This window comes from Semicossyphus pulcher, unplaced genomic scaffold (assembly GCF_022749685.1).
Source record: "Semicossyphus pulcher isolate SPU_LCO1_2020_fin unplaced genomic scaffold, fSemPul1.0.p SCAF_20, whole genome shotgun sequence".
NCBI lineage: Eukaryota > Metazoa > Chordata > Actinopteri > Labriformes > Labridae > Semicossyphus > Semicossyphus pulcher.
Window position 1 is genome coordinate 10,740,850 of NW_027211694.1, and position 20,074 is coordinate 10,760,923.

The following is a 20,074-nucleotide window of genomic DNA, read 5'->3' on the forward strand; positions in this document are numbered from 1 at the left end:
TATCAGACATGATAAGAAAAAAAGCTATTATTTTAAAACAATATAAGATATATATATATATATATGTCTTTATCTTAGACGACCGACCGACCGGGTCCTGATCTCCTGATCTCCATTCTTTACTGTATCAGGTAACATTAGCTTGTTATACGTGTACCATTACAGCCAGGACCAACAGGTCGCAGTGTAAAGCACAAATGTCATCGTAACATACACTTTATATTTATTTAACATTGTTTGACAGCTATACAAGCGAGGGGAACTCAAAACTAGACACTGACATGGAAGCTGTTAATCACCACTGGGTGTCAAAACAGACACAATGTGTGTGAGTGTGTGTGTGTCTGTGTGTTGGCGGTTTAATTTGATGTTTCTGCTTCACCGGTGTGACTCAACAGACTGTTTGCTGCTCTTCACTTGGCTGACAGAGTGCGGCTTGTATGTGTGTGTGTGTGTGTGTGTGTCTACCCCGTCTCCCATACCCTTGGCCCTCAACAGTGTCTTTGTGTGTGTGTGAGTGTGTGCAGTACGTGCAGCATGTGGCCCGCATGCTGTACTCTTGGCTGATCAGGATGTGTGTGTATTCAAGTGTTTAAGTACGTGTGTGTGTGTGTGTGTGTGTGTGTGTGCATGTTGGCTAGATCCTTGGCTGCTCGCCTCCAGTGAGTCACCACTTGACAACTAGGCAGAGATAAAGAGGGAGGGGGGGGAGAGAGGGACCAGAGCGGGGGGAGAGAGAGAGGATGCATGGGAGAGAAAGAATGAGGGGGAGAGACAGATGGAGGGAAAGTTTAGAAACACAAGATGTGAAGGAGAGAGAATAAATGATCGGGAGACAGAGAGTAAAAAAGAGAGTGAGGACAGGAAAGAAAAGAGGTGAAGGGAGATATCAGATAAGATGAAGGTAAAGGCGATGATGTTGAAGAGACAAGAAGGAGGGATGAGGAGAGGTGAGGGCAGGTAAGACAGGACGGGAGGAGGGAGGTGAAGGTAAAGATAGAAATAGTGATTTGGGAAAAGGCTGAAGGGGAAGATGCTTGGCAGCCTTCAGGTGCGTCCTTGAGCAAGGCACTGAATCCTCTAAACAGCAGCTCAGAGGGAAATCAGGAGAGACAGGAGATCACGGCAGCTAACAGAGGCTAACAGAGGCTTCAATATTTACACAGGCTGGAGTAAAGATTGGCCATAAACCATGGGACTGAGATCAGAACTGTATAACTATAAGTTGACATTGTCAACAAAAATTAATGACAAAACTTTAATTGCTGATAATAGTTGGTTACGTCATCACGCGTGTTTTTCTGTGCGCAGACATAACATTGTTTTCCAGAGCTGAGTTTGCTGAGGAGTGAGCCATCTCGCATTCTTACTATCTCTGCAGAGAGTCGGCATGCAAAACAGCAACCGGGAAGCGACAGGTAAACAAAAGAGAGCCATTAAGTCATTTTGCAATTAATTATGAGATTAGTCGATTAATCGTTTCAATAATGGATGACAAGGCGACTACCAAAATAGTTGTTGGTTGCAGCCCTAACAACAAACACAAAATATTCAAGAAAAGACGTTCTTTACCGAAACACACACATGCACAAATAGGACCCTATGGACATGCATTAACGGAGAGACGTCAGCGTGAGGAGGCTGCACATGGACATGCACCCTGAGCAGTTGGGGGAATCGGTGACAGCCCCCAGGAAAAGGACAGGCACCTCTCCAGCTACCAGCCTCAACTCCATGCTTGGTCCGTACCAGGACTTGAGCCGGCCACCCTCCGGTTCCCAAGCCAAGTCCCTACAGACTGAGCTACCGTCTACCCCAATTCATACAGAAGTTGAGGCCATAACCTGACTGGTACTATTTTTTTTTTTTTTTACAATGAACAAAAGATACACAAACAATCTGTCACATGGTCATTTCTGTACTGCAATTTCTTCTTATATGTCAGCCGTTGTTCCTGATATACAATGTAGTATACAGAAGTTTATACTGGCCGATTTATCGGTCTTTCTCCAGTTGAGACTAAACATAAGAAAAGTGACTTGGGCTGTGACAAAACATCATTTCATGACCAACTAATCCATTATTTTTACGATTAAATAATGAGCTGCAAAAATTTTACAAAAAGGTTTAAAGATCAGATTTTTTGACGGCGCAAACTGACATGAAGAAACCTTTGTTTTGTTGGAATCTAAATATATTTCATTCAATCATCTTAAAAAGAAAAAAGCAGCATATCGACATGTTTGTGAAGCGTTTTAATCGACTAATAGTTTCATCTCTAGTATGTGCAGTTATGACTGTCCAACCTGCTCGTGCTGCAGGTACAGGTCAAAGAGTTAGTGCCCTTAGAAGTCCACGTGTTGTCAGCAGTATTATGAAGAATACCCTTGTGTAAATTGGTCTAATTTCATGCTTCAAAGAACTGCCTATTGGTGTTTATTTAATCTGTGATAAATTAACAAAATAAATTATCATGCATGGACAGGCCGAGCCACGCGGTGCTGCTTGTTGGCTCACTTCATTCCCCTGCGTCTGTCCCCCCCGACACCGTGTAATATCCTCTTAAGAAGATGGTGATGACTAAAAGCTGGAAATACGGCGCACACGTAAACACATCACAACTTTAAATAGTCGCACTGAGTCAATGACCTAGATACTGAGAGGAGGATGTGTTTGTTGTACACATGGTTCCAAACGCCTTCATGCTTACAAGTGTGTGTGTGCGTGCGTTAATGTTCCTGCTTGCTTTTAATTGTGCGTGTCTGTGCAAGCGTCTATTTTCTGTGTGTGTGTGTGTGTGTGTGTGTGTTTACACGATGCATAATTTAAACAGCAGAATAACCCCCACGTTGTCGACAAAGAGAACAGCCTCTCGCTATCACAGGAGTGCGAGGAAACACACTGCCTCAAATGAAGAGATAAATTTAACAGTTGGCGATTCTCACACACACACACACACACACACACACACACACACACACAGCTCTATAATAAGTGAAGGAAACAGGAAATGTGACTTCCTCTTAGAGCTACTGTTTGAAATGCGACAGTCCTTCCTCGCCATTTAGTGCAGTAATGGGTAAATGTATTAAAAACAAATCAGAGTTTTTTACTGCTAAACTTTATATTAAGCTTTATTTAAATTATACTGCTGACGACAGATAAATACAAACTGACCGAATAATAAAAATACTGCCCTTTAAGGAGTAACGCTTTTTTACTGCATCTCAACGCAAACACATGCTGGTGAAAAGAGAGAGAGAAAGACTGATTTACTGTTTCACAACTACTTTTTATTTCATTATTTATGTCACTATTTTCAAGTGTGTACTGCAAAAACCTAGAAACACAGGGAAGGCCTATAATAAACGGTGCATCTTCCCAATATTAACACAGACATGGATCATTTCTCTATCGGTGAGGATCAGCTTGTCACACTGTGCATCAGTGCCGCACTCAGGTTGTCTGAGGGGCATGGGCAAAAAAAAAAAGGGCACCACCGCGCAGAAAGTTGTAAAAAAAAAAAAAAATTCCCCAAAGATACATTTAAATTGTACATGCTAACTTTTTCTGTCAAAGGTTCTTTAATTGAATTTTAGCATTTTCACATTAACATGAACAAAACACTTTAGACTGAAGGTGGGGCAGCGTCCCTCCATTTCAAAAGTATCAGGCGACGAGCAGCACATGCTAACTTTTTAACAAGCTAACATGCTAAAAAAAAAAAAGTTTTCGGGTTCCAACGAGGAATGAAAATGAGGTAGAATCCTGCTGCGACACAACTGGTTTTTAAACGGGTATATTTAAAGAAACAACAACAGGGGCATTTTCAACTATAGAAGCATCTCATGAGGGCTCATTGTCTTACATGGAGGAGTGTGTGGAGGCCAAGTCACTTTCCTGCATGTATTATTTATCCGCTCTGGGCACCTGAGAGGGCATTTTTTATCTGGTACAGGGGCAGCCATGAGGGCACCTTCTTGGCGTTTTTTCCAAACAAAGGGTCACCACCGGGGGCAATTGCCCCCCCCCTTGAGTACACCACTGCTGTGCAATGTTGTTGTAGACTTATGATATGGTAGTTTTACCTTTCAAAGTTTGCACTTGACCTAATTTTTGTTCCTCACAGAACTTTTTGACGGCTTTTATCCGGTTTCGACTCTCACAGCACCGCACGTGTTTCACAGGCACCTGGCACTAATGCCTTCTTCTTCTTTTGTTATTTAATGGCAGTTAGTAAACAGCTTTTAGATGCGCTACAGCGTCCGTCTGGCTGTAGTACCGTATCACAATTAGGCGCTGGTAAATACAATGGAAAAAATATATTTTTAAGATGAGATAGTAATCGCATGAACCCTTCGTTTTTTTTAATAAATTAATTACTATTCGAGTATTCAAAATATATGACCCATCCCTACTACCCTACTTCTTTAGCTAAAAGCAGCAAATCTTAAGTCCCATCTTACCAATCATCTCCCTCTCTACTTTCCTCTCTCTGTTCTTCTCAGTTGATCCATTATCTCTCGTCTCCGCCAGCCTCTCTCCTTCGCAATACTCCCGTCCCCCCGGGTGGTAAGTCTATTAAATCAAGCCTCTCTCTCCTGCGCTCTTTCCGTCTCTGTTTCAGCCGCTGTAACCACTTGTTAATTCTGTTTCAACTCCTGCAACACATCTGTCACTCTCTCCAGCTGAGTTCATGTCATGAGGTCATGTAGTCGCTGCTGTATCCGACCTCACCTCGACCTCGGTCGTCTTCCTCTCTCATGCCAACTCATTATGTCCAGTCAGTCTCCAAAGTCTATTACAGAAGCCTGCGTCACGACAAAGCTGCTGACTGGAGCCAAAAACACAAACGGTTCTTACATAACGTCTCCCTCGGCTCACCCACAAACACAGGCACGCTTTGATTTAGTTTAATGTAATCTTTGCTTTCCAACTTCGTTTAAGTACAAGTTCACACCTGTGCCGTGCCAAAGCTTTAGTGTAGTTTATAACTCTGCAGTGAGAGACTGATTCATACGCTTGTTTGGAGCTGCAGTAAAGAAGCTACCAGCTATACCAGCTGATGACCAGATACAGTGAAACACCAGGGAAGTGGGTATTTTTGGGGGGCGCCGGTTTAGCTCAGTGGTTAAATGACGCTTCCCATGTGCAGAGGCTATAGCCCCGGGTTCAACTCTCACCCTCTGCCCCTTGTCATGCGTCATTCCCACTCTCCCCTCCCCGGTTTCCTCACTCAATAAAGGCAGAAAAAGGCCAAAAAAAAAGAAAAGAAAAGTGGATTTTTGCCAAATGGAGAACACCAAAACTATTTAGTTTTTACAAACAAATAGCTAGCAAGACTTTAGCTCCCGTTTTTGATCGCATAACATTCCCAAGCTTTATAAAATCAGCCTGCTAACTGGTATTTTGTCAGTACAAGCTGAAAAAATCTATTCGTGTCTTAAGGAAATACTTATATTATTAAGATGTTTATACAAAAAATGAAGGTATTTACCATAAAATCCAGCTTTAAATGGTAAATTAACTAAGTGCCAATCTCCTATCAGTATCTATATGCACATTCATACCCAATGGCTATAGCAATTTGGGGTTCAGTGTCTTGCCCAAGGACACTTCAACATGTAGACTGCAGCAGTCAGAGATCGAACCACCAACCTTCCGACTGAGAGACGACCGACTCTACCACTGAGCCACAGCCGCCCCGCTTTACTCCTCGAATCTAGCTTGAGTCTAGCTAGACCCGGCACTAACACTGAAACAAACATGTACAGTCTTAATTCTATTCACTTTAAAGGCTTCGTAAGTTCCAGGAACAAAGTTGCCAAAGTATGGAAGCCCTTAGCGGACATGCATCCATTCATGATATTTACTCAATTTTCCTGTGATAACGAGTTATTTCTGGTCTTTTTCTCGAGATCTCGACTTATTTATCATGAGATAACGACGTGGCGCCACCGTAACGTCAGCCGATCATAGCTTGTAAACGAGCTGTAAAAGCACAAAGCGAACATGGAAACAGGCTTAACTTTCCTAAGGGCATGTCCTGGTCTGTAATATCACAGTGACCAGTTTTGTTTTCTAGATTGCAGCAAGATCCCGTTATCACGAGAAAACCAGCTTTGTTTTCCCGAGTTAACGAGAAAAATAAGTCGCGATCTCGAGAAAAAGACAAGAAATAAAATGTATGAATGCATGTCCGCTAAGGGCTTCTGTACAAAAGCACCGAAGCACAAAATGATCAAATATTTTGGACAATAAACAAAGACAGGAATATAAACAATACCACCACATTAAAAATCTTTCTCACATAATCAACAGGTTTTCCAATTCAATATTTCATGAAAATTTAGAAGATTTATTTTTCAAGACTTTAAAACCTTCTTCTTTTGCTGTAGGAGGAATTATTTAGCATAATTGCATCTCAGTTAATTATGCAGATTCTGATGATATAACTTCCTTAAATCTTCTCTTTTTACTCTTCATACTGTTTGTAAAACAGGAGTGCACAAAGATGAAGGGAAACATGAAAGGCTCTTATATTAGTTCTATTCATCATACTTATCTAAATATACTGATTAAAAAATATCATCTAACAAAGTAAGGATTAGATTGATGACCTGAACATGGTCGCTGTTAGCTACAAACACATGAGCACAGATTAACATGACAAATCTGCATCATGTTCCTTTGCTTGCAATTAATCTCCTGCTGTCGTAACTACATTATTACACTCGGTGACTAAACAGGAAGGAGCAAATTCACCTCACCGTCGAGGCACATCATGTATCGACTGTGGGGCTGTGCTTGCCCTGAGAAAATGGAGTGCTGTAATCTTCTATAATCCTTAGCACCACTGAAAATGCCTTCAGTCAGGTACTGAATACAAAATACTCGCACAGAGCCTGAGCGGCTGCAAAGCAAGCCTGATACCTGCAGTCGAATCCTCGACATCACAGACACACGGCTCTTTTTTTAAACTATTACAATATGTAAGATGCACAACGAGAATGGAAAGCTATGTGCCAAAGACACAACAAACAGCAGCTGTGCAGCCAGAAACAGAGAGAGTAGAGGGAGACAAACTAACAGAGAGAGACGCGCAGAAAAGGGGGGATAGAGAGAGGGAAAATGTGTTGGAGGAATCATTAATCTGTGTGTGTGTGCGTGTGTGCACCTGTGCTGAGTATATCAGTGTGCCTGCTGTGTGTGTGTGTGGACTGTATGTCTACTTCCCAAGGTCACTGACGAGCGAGGAGGGAGAAAAAAAAAATTAACAACACCAGTGGACAATGACGTTAGCCCTGCAAGGAACACTACTCTTAAAGGGACAGCGCAGGACACAGGTTTGCAGAGGGGGAAAACTCAATTAACTCTATGGACTGCTGGAGGTTTAATTGGCTTATAATTATCTGCATTTAGAAGTGGAGATCAAGAATGTGTGTGTTGTGTTGTGGCAGAACTGTCCAAAGTCAAGACAAACAAACAAACAGAATCCCTTATGAATATTTCATGACAAGGAGAAATAGCCAGGAGGAGAACGATAGATAGAGAGCATAAAATACTATACCCCCTGTAGCGCCCCACACACACACACACACACAAACACACACCACAGTGTGGTGGCTGGTTGTCTGCACTCACATTGAAAAAGAGCAGGCGGTATCTCGACACAAAGCCACTCAGGAGGTTTGAGGCAACAAAAGGCTTTTCATCAGTGAACTATAGACATGATGGGGCAACTGGAAATGAAGAGGTCTGGCTGTGTCGCTGCGCTTAGACACCACCAACACACACACTTGTTGTTTTTTAAGTTGTCCTGAAAAGGTTGTCTTTCTGGTACCTTTCTTGCCTTTGCTTCAGCTTTGCTTTGTAACACGAAGTATGAAGGAAGTAAGAGCACCTGCACACTGCGAACAACTCTGCTGTCCTTATTTCGTGGGAGAAACCAGACATCTGTATAAACGCCAAAAGCTATTTAACGCCGGACAGATGGAGGCAGATGCTTCAACCAGATGGTTAAAGCCTCGAGAACACAACTTTTTTTTTATCCGCATGCAGCAGTTATCCAATCTCTTCTTTCAATAGATTTCTTTCTTCGCCGAGTATCTCTTCATCCTGTCCCTTAAATTGTACATCAAAGTGTTTCCTTCCCTCCCTCCACCCGACTGTTCATTCATCTTCTAAGTCTCTCACTGCAGTCTCCCTCTTCTTATATAATCCCAATCAGCCTTTCAGCTTCATTAATTTTAGGTCAGAAGATGTGAGATTATATATGTATAGATGGACATAAACAAGCCTGGGTCTATGTATATTGATACTGTATAGAAACAGTACAGAAATGCTTCCTAATGTGCAACGCCTTAAAAATAATACCAAAAACTACAGCTGTACACTTAAATATTCATTGTACATTGTACTCTTCTACTTTTATTGAACCTAGCATACATGTACGACAAACTGACCCAGAGGTCAAACCATTCAGGAATTTAACACTCTCAAAGTCTCCAGGTAAACTTTTTTCCCAGCAACAAACCAAAAACACATTTTAAACTGATACTAAGGTGCATAGACAGGGTAGCCCATTCTGACTGGTAGAAAATATCAGTGAAACTTGACTACTATCTCTTTAAATGTAGGCAAAAATAGGGTAACTGATCCTGACAGATAACTCATCCTTACAGGCAGGTAGCTCATCCAGACAGGTATGGTAGCTCATCCTTACAGGTAGGGTAGCTCATTCTGACAGGTAGGGCAGTTCATCCTAACATGTAGGGTAGCTCATTCTGACAGGCAGGGTAGCTCATTCTGACAGGCAGGGTAGCTCATCCTGACAGGTAGGGTAGCTCATCCTGACAGGTAGGGCAATTCATCATAACATGTAGGGTAGCTCATTCTGACAGGTAGCTAATCCTTACAGGTCATCCTGACAGGTAGGGTATCTGATCCTGACGGTTAGGGTATCTCATCGTAGGGTATCTCATCCTGACGGTTAGGGTATCTCATCGTAGGGTATCTCATCCTGACAGGTAGGGTATCTGATCCTGACGGTTAGGGTATCTCATCGTAGGGTATCTCATCCTGACGGTTAGGGTATCTCATCCTGGCGGTTAGGGTATCTCATCCTGACAGCTAGCGAATCCATGTGAGTGCAGCAGCGCCCTACAGATATTGAGCCTCATCATAATGCATGTTTCCAGTGTAATCTCTAAAACTCCATCACTGCGTCCCTATCTGGAAGCACTTGGCTCTTGCAATTTTTGGACTTTAAGCCCTTTTTATTTTTCTGTTTGAGAGCTCACCATCTGCTCTGTGCTCTCTGAATCTCCAGAGCTGAATAACCAAAAGACAAAAGCCTCAAAGAGTTGCAGCGCTGTGTATATTTGTCCTTTCAACATCCCACACACATATTCTCCTTTAACTCTTTCCCTGTATGTGTTTGTGATTGTGTCTGACTAACCTGAGAGTAGAAATTAGCCATCGTGGTGGTTTCTATGTCCTTCTTCCCGAGTATTTCCATTTTGACAGGAGCTGATGGGAACTTGGTAGAGAAGTAGTCCAAAAAGTCCGGTAGATAGCCCGCTTCTCCATGGACAATTCCCATGACGTAATGAGCTGCCTGGAAAACACAGTTAATTAGGTTAATATTTAATTTATACGGCGGCTGGATTCTACTTCTAATGAATGTTGATGTCATACCATGGATGAGTCCTCGCTGAAAGATAAGGTGACAAACTCCTGGGCGAATCTCTGCCTCTGGCCCGCGGAGAGTGAAGAGAGCTGGGAGGTGTAGGCGTGGGCAACCAGGGCTCCTCCGTTCGGCTGGTGCTCTATGTGGATGTACGGGGCGAACTCTAGGCCTGCCATGCCAGGATAGACGCACGGAGGCTGGTGTTTCGTCGGGGAAGGTTGTGGAGAATTTTGGAGAGAGGAGTTGAAGAGAGATTTGGAGGCGGGAGGAGGGGAGGAAGGCGTGAGGTGTGTTTTGTTGTTAGGCGGTGGATAAACAGGGAGAGGGGACTTAAACGGAGAGAGGGAGGAGTTGGTGGGAGTCGGAGAGGATGGAGAGTGGTGAAGCAGGCCGGCGCAAACGGTCTGGCAGGAGCGGTGGTACATCTTGGGTCGTTTGTGCTTCTCGCCCTCTTTGTGTTTCTTTTTCTTTTTCTTCTTCACTTTTTTGATTTGCAGCTCCTCAGAGTTGATCTTGCTTTTCTCTTTTTCATCTGGACAAAGGGAAGCGACAGAGAGGAACGTTAATACTTGCTTTTAAAGGAAATATTCTTAAGGCTTCAAAAATATAAAGAAAAAAACTGTTTAAGTGTGCTGTCTGTTTTGTAATGGATCAACAAACCAATCTGAACCCTTTTTATTCCCCCGCTGTCAAAAGAAAATATCTCACTTTCAGATAAAGCTTCCAGAAAACAAAGTTAAAGAGAAAAACATAAGGAAATTGTAAGTGAGGTAGATAAAAATCAAACAATATGAAGCAAAATACAAAACAAGAGATCACTCAGACTGCTGCATTATTTATCGCCACTGTTCAGATAACTAATTAATTCCCTATTTAAAAAGCGATACAACGGAAAATAATGAGTCCCAACTATTTTAAGTAGGTGTCGACAGATGACTCATAGCTTTCCCCAGATGGTGCGCATCTCCCGGGGTGCATACATAAAACAAATTCAGGAGTCCAGAATTGGAATCCCTTGAGAGCAGCAGATATGACTAAAACAGGAAACAAGCTTTCAAGTGGCATTTTATCGAAACAGAGATAATACTGTACGCGATGGTCGGCCGTCTCTTCAGCGCCCGAGGCGGGACAAAGTGGAACATGCAAATTTATGCACAGAGCTACTGTATGTGTGTGAGAGAGCTCTTCACATCTATTTGCTGAATGTGTTGCTGGCGGCTTCATTCTTGCCCAGCGGATGTGTAAACAAGTGGACATTTATACGTGGACTCTGTGTGTGTGCGCGTACGTGTGGGTCACTTTGATAGAGGTGCTGCTGGCTCAGCGTAATTCAAATATCAGCCATCATCTCTTTCACGCACACACACACACACCTTCACTTCAGTTTGTACCCCGCACACGTTCAACGACGACGATAAGGCAGGAATGAAAAACAGCTGAGAGAGAGAGAGAGCAAGAAGGTATTTGCAGTACAATACCAGAGCTACTAATCCAAAAGCTCTTTAACCCCTCCCACCATTCTCTCTCTACACACACACACACACGTTTATAGCAGCACAATATGGAGAAACTGTGCGAGGTGTGTTCAATTTGTTGCATATTGCGACGGTGAAGTCAAACTGTTTTGCAAACTGTAGATATAGATCATAAAAATAATCATTTTTCTACATATAAAAGAGCATTTGAAACTTATCTTTACATTACAATAATGACAATATTGTACTTATTTCATATTGAATCAAATAAAGTTTTTATCCACAGACTAAAAAGCAAACAAAGGGATTAATACAAACTTTCAAAAAGATACTGCTTCCTGTTATTATTACTATTTTATATGTATGTCTGTTAGAACATTTTTCATTCAGTCAATTGTGTTTTTATTTGAATTTTTAATTTAATTTTCTATTATATGCTGTCTTCAACGTTTATTCAACAAAGTAAACCAAACATTTGGAAGTGTAATGTTTGCCTGCAGCTGCATTATAATAAAAGCCTTCCAGTGTCTCTTATTGTGATCACATTTTATGCACACTGTTTTACTTGAGCTTGTGTGATCGGCTTTAGCATGTGTTTTATTTCATGTTCCACTAGGTGCGCGTTTTTTCTCCGTCTGTCTACAAGACATATTACTCCCTGGGGATAACACAGTTGAAAGCTGAGGTTGAACATACTTTCATGTCTTTAAAAAGTGCCTGAGTTATGACTACTTCCTCAATGAAAGATGATCTGAACTTCTAACAGTTTTTTAATTGTCAGGAACTGGTTGGAACAGTACACAAAGAAAATAGACATAAATGCAGGTTTCACAAAGTAGAGCAAAGGGGAGGGATGATCTCTTATAGCAAACCTCAGGAAGTCAAATTACAATATTTTTTTCAGCCCTAACTCATCAAACAAAAAATAAAACGAATGTGACTTTATGGTAAGAGAACAAAGATGTCATAGCTTAGATTGAGCAACATCTTATCAGGAGAACAGAAGAAGAAAAAGAAGAAAGACATTACATTTTTTCACTTTGTGCCTATGTGTGTGTAGCGTGTTTGTACCAACAAACAGCACCCTATGGACATGTGTTAATGCAGAGATGTCAGAGTGAGGGGGCGGCACGTGTTCATGCGCCCCCGAGCAGTTGGGGGATTTAGTGCCTTGCTCAAGGGAAGGAACTGGCACATCTCCCAGCCCCAATTCCATACTCGGTCCGTATCGGGACTTGAACCAGCCGCCCTCCGGTTTCCAAGCAAAGTCCCTACAGAGTGAGCTACCATCCACCCCAAACAGCTGCAGCTTACTCTTATTTTCTACTTCGATTAGTGTTTTCTTCAAATGTCAGAAAGTAGGGAGTCTGGTTTTGCTTGACGCTAACCCAAAAAAATACAAATTGATTGATAGGTTAGTATTTTTTTAATCTATTCATGAAGTAATTAAAGAGAAATTATTCTCTCTCTGATTGAACGCCATATGACCTGTTGCAGACAGTAAATCCCAGCCTGTTAGCTAACAGTCAGCTGCTCTAACAAAGGGCCAATTTGTGACATAAGGTTTAACATTAATTACATCATTTGGGTAAAAATGTCAGCAGTTACGGATGTGTGTTCAAACTGGGATCTCCCTCTTTTGCGAACACACGCTGGAATTAAAGTGGGCCACTTGGCTCGACGGCCTCGACCCGTTTAAGGTCAGATAAATATGAGCTCACACACAAACAGGCTCAGCGGTAGTAAAGCAGCCTTACTGTCAGTGTAGCCGTTTGCAGCGTATTGATTTCCAATACAAGCTTCCTCTGGCTGCCTCTCTCTCTTTTCAAACGTTACCATGAATGCTCTATCACTGATTACATTTCTCTGTCACTACCAAACTAACCGCTCTGATTAAATACTGTCACTGAAAACGTACTCTCTGGTGGATGAGCCTCCCTCTTATTTCTGTCTCCACTCTGATTCAATATCCCGCCTTGTGTCCCAGTGTGGCTCCGTTATAGTAAACACACATGATTATATTTCCGGGCTCTTTAACAGGACGACTGGGGACGTAACCACCCTCTCCATCTCTCTCGATTCACCTTCACAAACTCTGTTCGTTCTGTATTTAATAAAAAGAATTAGCTGAATTATCAATCTGTAATTTTCATCTGCAGCCAGAGCCTCGCTTAGTCCTTCAAATGTCAGTGTGGCCCAAACGCACCAGGACAGAGACGCTGTGAGTCCGACTAGAGCTTTACGACAAATCAGCAAAACAAAAACATGCAACCATGAATACATGTCAGTGTGTTATGTGGTCAGTGTGTTATGTGGTGCGTGTGTGTATCTGCGTGTGTGTGTCTAAAAAAGGTCAAGTGCACAAAGAGACAGACAGACATTACGTAACAGAGCTCTGCAAATAATTCACTCATTCATAAAGAGAACGCAGTCTAGTACAAGCAACGGGCACGGCTGGCTTTTTCACACATTCGTCTGTGTTAGTGTTGGTATATGTATGTATATGTATGTAAATATGTGTATTTAACCCCTTTTTGTGTATGTCTTTAATTGAAGGAGGCCTAATGGTCAGCTCTTTTCGCATTGGAGTACTTTTTAAATAATTTTTTTAATGTATATTTAACCTGTATTTTCTTAATTAGACCTTTAAAGACATCTACGGTATTTTATTTGTAGATATTTATTATCGATTACCTCCAGTGGAGTCTACTAAAAATGTGCAATCATCATTATGTGATATGTTTGAGTACATTTGTTTAACAGTCAAATATCCCGCCTCGGTTTGCACACTATGTTTGTCACAATTTTTCACTTCAAGTTTAATTATGCATGTTCATATTTCTACAAATTAGATATTGATTATGTTGTCGTATAATAGAGGTAAATATAAAAAAAATATGTTTAAGGACGCAACAAACAGCTTATTTCAGAATGTGTTCATCTCTGTGATCAGGGGTGGTAGTGCTGGGCGGTATGACTAAAAATCACGGTATCTTTAATAATCTGGCGGTTTCACCATATATCACGGGTTTTTTTTTCCATGTCTGGGTCTTTTATAGGTTTATAGCAGGGGTTGTCGATATGACCTAAAATTCATATCTATTAATATTTCTTTGGCAGTATCTGTATTATATTGCAGTATTACAAAATGAAATAAATAAACCTGATTCCAGCTCTTTTTGCTCTATTGTTAATGTAAGGGAACACATAAATGTGTTTTCATGTACATATAAACAATTAACAATTATACTTAATATTATCTGGGACTTCTACTTTCTATTTTACAAAACAAAAACCCTCCTACTTTTACCACACTCGGTTCAGCGACTACAAATACATTTGTGTGCTGCAGCTGGGTTACTTGTCATCTACCGTTTCTAACGGTGTTCAAATGTATGTTTCATCAGCGTGAGCAGCCCCGTGACAGAACTTTTGGAACCGAAACTCACACATCCTACTTCCTGTCTCCAAACATGCACCCTCACGGCGTGTTTGCGCAGCAGGTGAAGCTACTCCGCAACACCTCTGCTCCGTGGACGGTCCGTTCATGTGGCCACAGCATTGAACAACACCAGGGCGAGACAGTGTGAAACCTATCGATACAGCAATAGCCCATATAGTCATCCTGACTCGTGCAATACAATTATCAATATGCTTTTACTCTACGAATATATAGATTTCCCTGCACGTCACTACTACTTAATCAAACACCGTGATGTATCATTGCATGATTGTCTTCTTATATATCGCAGAATCGCTGTATCCCGATATTAGCGTTGTCGTGGGCAACGTATCACGTTATCGTATCGTTAGTCACTCTGCGATTCTTACCCATCTGTGATCATTTATCATAAATATACAGTAAAAAACAAAGTCTTACAAACGTTTGGCTTCTTTTTTTTGATAAAGACCAGTTCAAATATTGTCAAAGGAGTTGTTGATCAATGTTTGCACTTTTAAAAAATAAATTATTTGATAAATTACTTTCATTAATAATTGATAGCGACAGAGAGAGTGACAGTGAGAGAGAGGGAGAGATAGATAGAGGCACTAGACACATGCACATGCTGCCTTGTACTGACTCGTCTCTCTCCTCTTACACACCCGAGCTCAGGATGCAGCTCACTGTGCCCACACAAACAAACAAACATACAGTATGTCAGACTGAATAAAGCCTAAGCACAAATCCACCCTGTGAGCATCAGCAGCACACTGCAAAGGTCAGCCTAATACCTGAGATCAAATGCACAAAGAAACAATACAATACTTGCAGCCGCTGTAATAGTGATACACAGTATTTACCCTTTTATGACCCATGGTATTAACCATTTTTAACACCCACAGCAGCGGGTGGGCAGCGTACGTTTCATATAATGATGATTTACTGTAGAGCACCCGGTGAAAGTGGGTCAGGACTAAATGCTGGGGTGCAGACGTGCACACTGAAAGTATCAGTTATCAGTAACATATTTTATATCATCATGACAATGGCAATACATGTGATTTAGTCCTCAGTATAAACAGCATGCAAATTAAGTATTTTGAGCATGTAAAAACATTAGAACTTGTAAGTTATAGCTGTTGCAATAACTCTTTACGACAGCTCACCTCTGTCGAGCAGGGAACTCTCATTCAAACTGCACTCTGTTCTGCTACTGCTAAAATTTGCCCGACTCATCTTTACAGCTAAAATTTGCACACGATTCACCTCGAACATTCAATAACACTCAACACAATAGCATCTGTGTACACTGTAATGGCACATTAACACCTCAGATCACTGTATTTGCACATTACCAACCTGTACGCTGTAATTGCACATTTACAACGCTGAAGACTGTAGAGCACATTAACACCTCTACCTCCCTGTAAAGTATGTTTACATTTAAGATATATGATAAAATATATTATGTGTACTGTATATGTTTACTTTAGAAAACAATATATTTAATCTAACATATATGTAAACTACTTAAGTAGTTTACATTTTATATAAATCTTAGCTTTATATTTTAGATTTACTTAAATATGTTTAAATTTTATATATATGTTAGGTATATATTTTAAATTTACTTAAGTATGTTTACATTTTATATATACTGTATGTTAGCTTTATATTTTAGATTTACTTAACTATGTTTACATTTTATATATACGTTAGCTTTATATTTTAGATTTACTTAAGTATGTTTACATTTTATATATATGTTAGTTTATATTTTAGATTTACTTAAGTAGGTTTACTTCTCAGATATATTTTAGTTTATATTTTAGATTTACTATAGTTGAGGTTATTACTTATTATTGATAGACAATACTGTGTATATATTCCGGTATTCTCCGGTGCTGTATTTGCTTTGATAACCTGCTGCAGTATCACCATAATTTCCCAGTTTGGTATCAATAAAGTACATCTATCTGTGTATAGATAACTTTTCTGTTCAAGACTCACAGGGAAGGCGACAGACATACTGACACAAGTAAGAGGGGGTGAGCTGTCATTCTCAAAAGTTACGTAAATTAAACCTATATTTGAAATATGTTAGAAATGGTTTATGACATAAAAGTAACACAACTGAGTCTGTTTGTAAGGTGTGTTCAACGTGTTGCTCTACCTGTTGTCTCTCTACTTTTTAATTCTTGTCTAAGGGAGTGTGCTGAAAGTATGAAGGGGTTTCACAGAAATAAATTTATACAGCAATGTGAGTTTTTCTAATAACATGCAGCCTTAATTTAGATGATTCACGTAGACCCACTAGATATGCACTTGTGATTCCACCCACCTTTAATGGGCTGCTTGACTTCTCCGTTCTCCCTCTTGATCTCATTGATCACTTTGTGCTTCTTCTTCTCCCTCTCTCTGTCTTTGACCTTCTTCTTCTCCCTCTCCTCCCGGTCTCTCTCCTTCGCCTTGTCCTTGTTGGAGTGCTCTGTGGATGCAGAGAAGAGGGTCGTTCAGATCTCGATGGTAGAGAAACATTAGCATGAGGGCACAGATTACTCACGCGCAAACACACTCGGCCCATTGAGTTCGATTTTTTGTTTAACCCTTTACCTGTACTCTTGCCGATTGCCTCACCTTGGCCATCATCCCTGACATATTTTTGGCTCTTCTCCTACCTTTCATGTTTCCTCAGCTCTGTAATTACCTTCCAATTCCCTTTCAGGCTGCAGCAGTCGCTCTGCACCTCACTCATAACCCTAAAGCTGCATCTCATCAAGATATTCCTCACGTTTCTACCCACAAACTGTGCCGCGTTTCGCCTCGACCAGCTTCAATATTCTCCTGTTTTTTAATGTCTTAAAATCCTCCTCTTGCTCTCCGACTCACTTTATTTCCTCTTGCAGCGCTTCTTCGCCTGACAGAATCGTTTGAGTGTTGAGGGACTATTACACATCGAGGAATTGGAAGGGCGCACTCGAACGGTACACTCAAAGCAAATCGGCCTGGATGAGAGTTTAAAATGTAAATATATCATGCCATCAAACACTTGAGTGGTTGGAGAGGAAAGGAAAGGAGAGTGGAAGTGTGGACGGGTGTAAATAAAGGCCTTGCTCTTCCAGCTGAACTAAGAAAACCTCACCTTTCTTAGAATAACTTTCAACTTAGATTCTTTCAATTTTTACATAAAGAAAAGTAAAAAAAAACCTCTTTATTTTGCCCACATTACGTCTTCTGCTTATTCTTTCTTTCTCTCCCTTTCCAAAGAAGTTTCTTCTTTGAACTCAGCCGGATCCTTCTTTAAAAGGAAGCTGTGTTTTCACACTGTTCACTCTCTTGTGGACGTGGTGAGTGGGAAAATGAACGCAGTGGGGTTGGACTCGCTGTTTGCAGGATCAAAAGAGAAACTGCTTTGAAAGTTAAAAAAAAAAAGGCTTAAAGGAGCAGCAGGAGCATTAGCAGCTTCATCGATACACCCTTTTTAATGATTGTATTTAAATAAATACCCTAGCGTGCTGGAGTTATGCTTCTTTGCTGCTTACCATGCAGGTTGTCATGCCCCTTATATCCTGTGGTTAAACGGAGGAACGGCGAGAATTTCAAGAAAGCACTTTAAGAACGATGCAACATAAACGCTGTTAAATTAGCAGACGGTGTAAGCTGCCTGCTGGAGAAAAAACAGCACGTTTCAAAACATCAATTTAGCTCCACAGGAAGCTGCCGATAGAGGAGGGCGCGCTCAGATCTGCTGCCAGAGTTATAAAAACATGCCGGGCCATGCCGGAGTGTAACAATCGTAAACTTTAAATTCAGAGGCAACGGGAGATAAATTAGCCCAGCCGGCTGACATGCCGATTAAACACAGCTTGAGAGAACAGACTTCCCCTTTAAGTTGCGAGGAGGCCGTCGCAGGGCTGAAGGGTCACAAGTTCAAACTGTTCAAGAAGTCAGATTTAAAGCAGTGTTTGTCAGAGCAAAACTAGAGATTAGAAATTAACGACATAACTGAACTCTCGTATCTGTTTTTTTTCCCCCCGCTCGTTTTGTTTTCTGACTTTCCCGCAGCAGCTGGTTTTTGAAGGGGAAACACAGCAGGTGGGTTTCACTGTGCGGATGATCACAGGAGAGGGATCACTTTGAAAGATGGAGGGCCAGAGGCAGCCAGTGTGTAAACTTCAGCTACAGCAGAGCCGACTTCTGTGTAACGCTTTAAAGAGGGGAGGAAAATCATGAATGCAGAAGGTCAACGTACAGGCTGCCACAATGCCCCCAAATCACCACTCAATATGACTTTTGATTTAACAACATTTTAAGCACCAATGGATTTTGCCAGAGAGTGCATTTAAATAAACTGTATTAATAACATATTATTGTTAAACTAAAAAGAAAAGTATTAATATGTTAGCCAAGCCAGGTTTTAATCTGTGTTACTAATGTGAAAAGACTGGCAGCATGTCCGGGGTTTCCCCTTCCTCTTGCCAAATGCATGCTGGGATATGCTCCAGTAGCCTCTGTCGGCTTTAACAGGATAACCTGAAGAAAAAGCAGAAACTGTTTTAAATGATGTCTGAAAATCTTTTCCATTAGATTTTCTTGTGAATCATGCAATATCTGTTTCCTGTGGCGTCAAAGACTGGACGCTGTAAGGTCCCCAGTGTGAGTATCACAGCTTGACAACAAGGTGAACAAAATGCTGGACACTACCAAGCAAATGAGTTCAGATAAGTGACTCAAATGTCAAACTTTTATGCAGATGTGTGTGTTTGCATATGTGATTATTTATAGACTGAAACGGTTAACTTGAAACATTGTAGGTAGGCAGACACAAATTCATTTTCTCTAACCGTTTACACGTCCCATTGCATATACGTTTAGTTTTTTTCCCATGCGGTCTAGTCTACAAAAGTTGCGCAATGGAATCAGTGCGGAGTAGGGATGTTAATAATTAACCGTTTAACCATTAACTGACAAAAAGAATGTTGACTGATTAATACTATCGGTTAAACAGTTAAAAAAAACGTTGTGTTCCTGGGACATTGGTACGGTCTAAGCGGGTAGCCTATTCTCCAGGGCGGGTCTCACAGTCAGCAGACTGCGCACCAGACTAACCCCACAGCATGCAGACATGTTGCTCTTCCTTCACCAAAACCAGTAGACAAACTGTCTCCTCCATAATAAGGACTGGTGTAGCCCTGGCCTTTTTATTTTAAGTTTCCACAGCCTGCTGTTAACGTGTTGACTGTTTCTGAGCAGAAACGTAAAGGCACAGCAGCGGAACTTCATTAAATATTTAAATCTCTACACACTCCGTCAGGATCGAACAAGATCTCATGTTTGTTAAAGTTCTGTGTGCTGACCATCAAAGAAAGGTCAGCTGTAAATGTTGATTTACTTATTGTTGCTGCTGGATCACATGGCTGTATGCTCACGTGCGTGCGTAATGGACACTGGACAGTGTATTAATGT

At 41.1% G+C, this 20,074-nt stretch overlaps 1 protein-coding gene across 1 annotated transcript in view; it reads right to left on the reverse strand.

Annotated features, from left to right (window-relative positions):
• Positions 1-20,074, reverse strand: part of LOC138599409 (lysine-specific demethylase RSBN1L-like) — a 43,893-nt gene that overhangs the window by 19,867 nt on the left and 3,952 nt on the right. The window contains exons 2-4 of the mRNA XM_069671077.1: positions 16,950-17,096; positions 9,700-10,223; positions 9,461-9,619 (exon numbers count right to left, since the gene is read on the reverse strand). Coding sequence (XP_069527178.1) covers positions 9,461-9,619; positions 9,700-10,223; positions 16,950-17,096 — 830 coding nt within the window. The remainder of the gene's footprint in view (positions 1-9,460; positions 9,620-9,699; positions 10,224-16,949; positions 17,097-20,074) is intronic.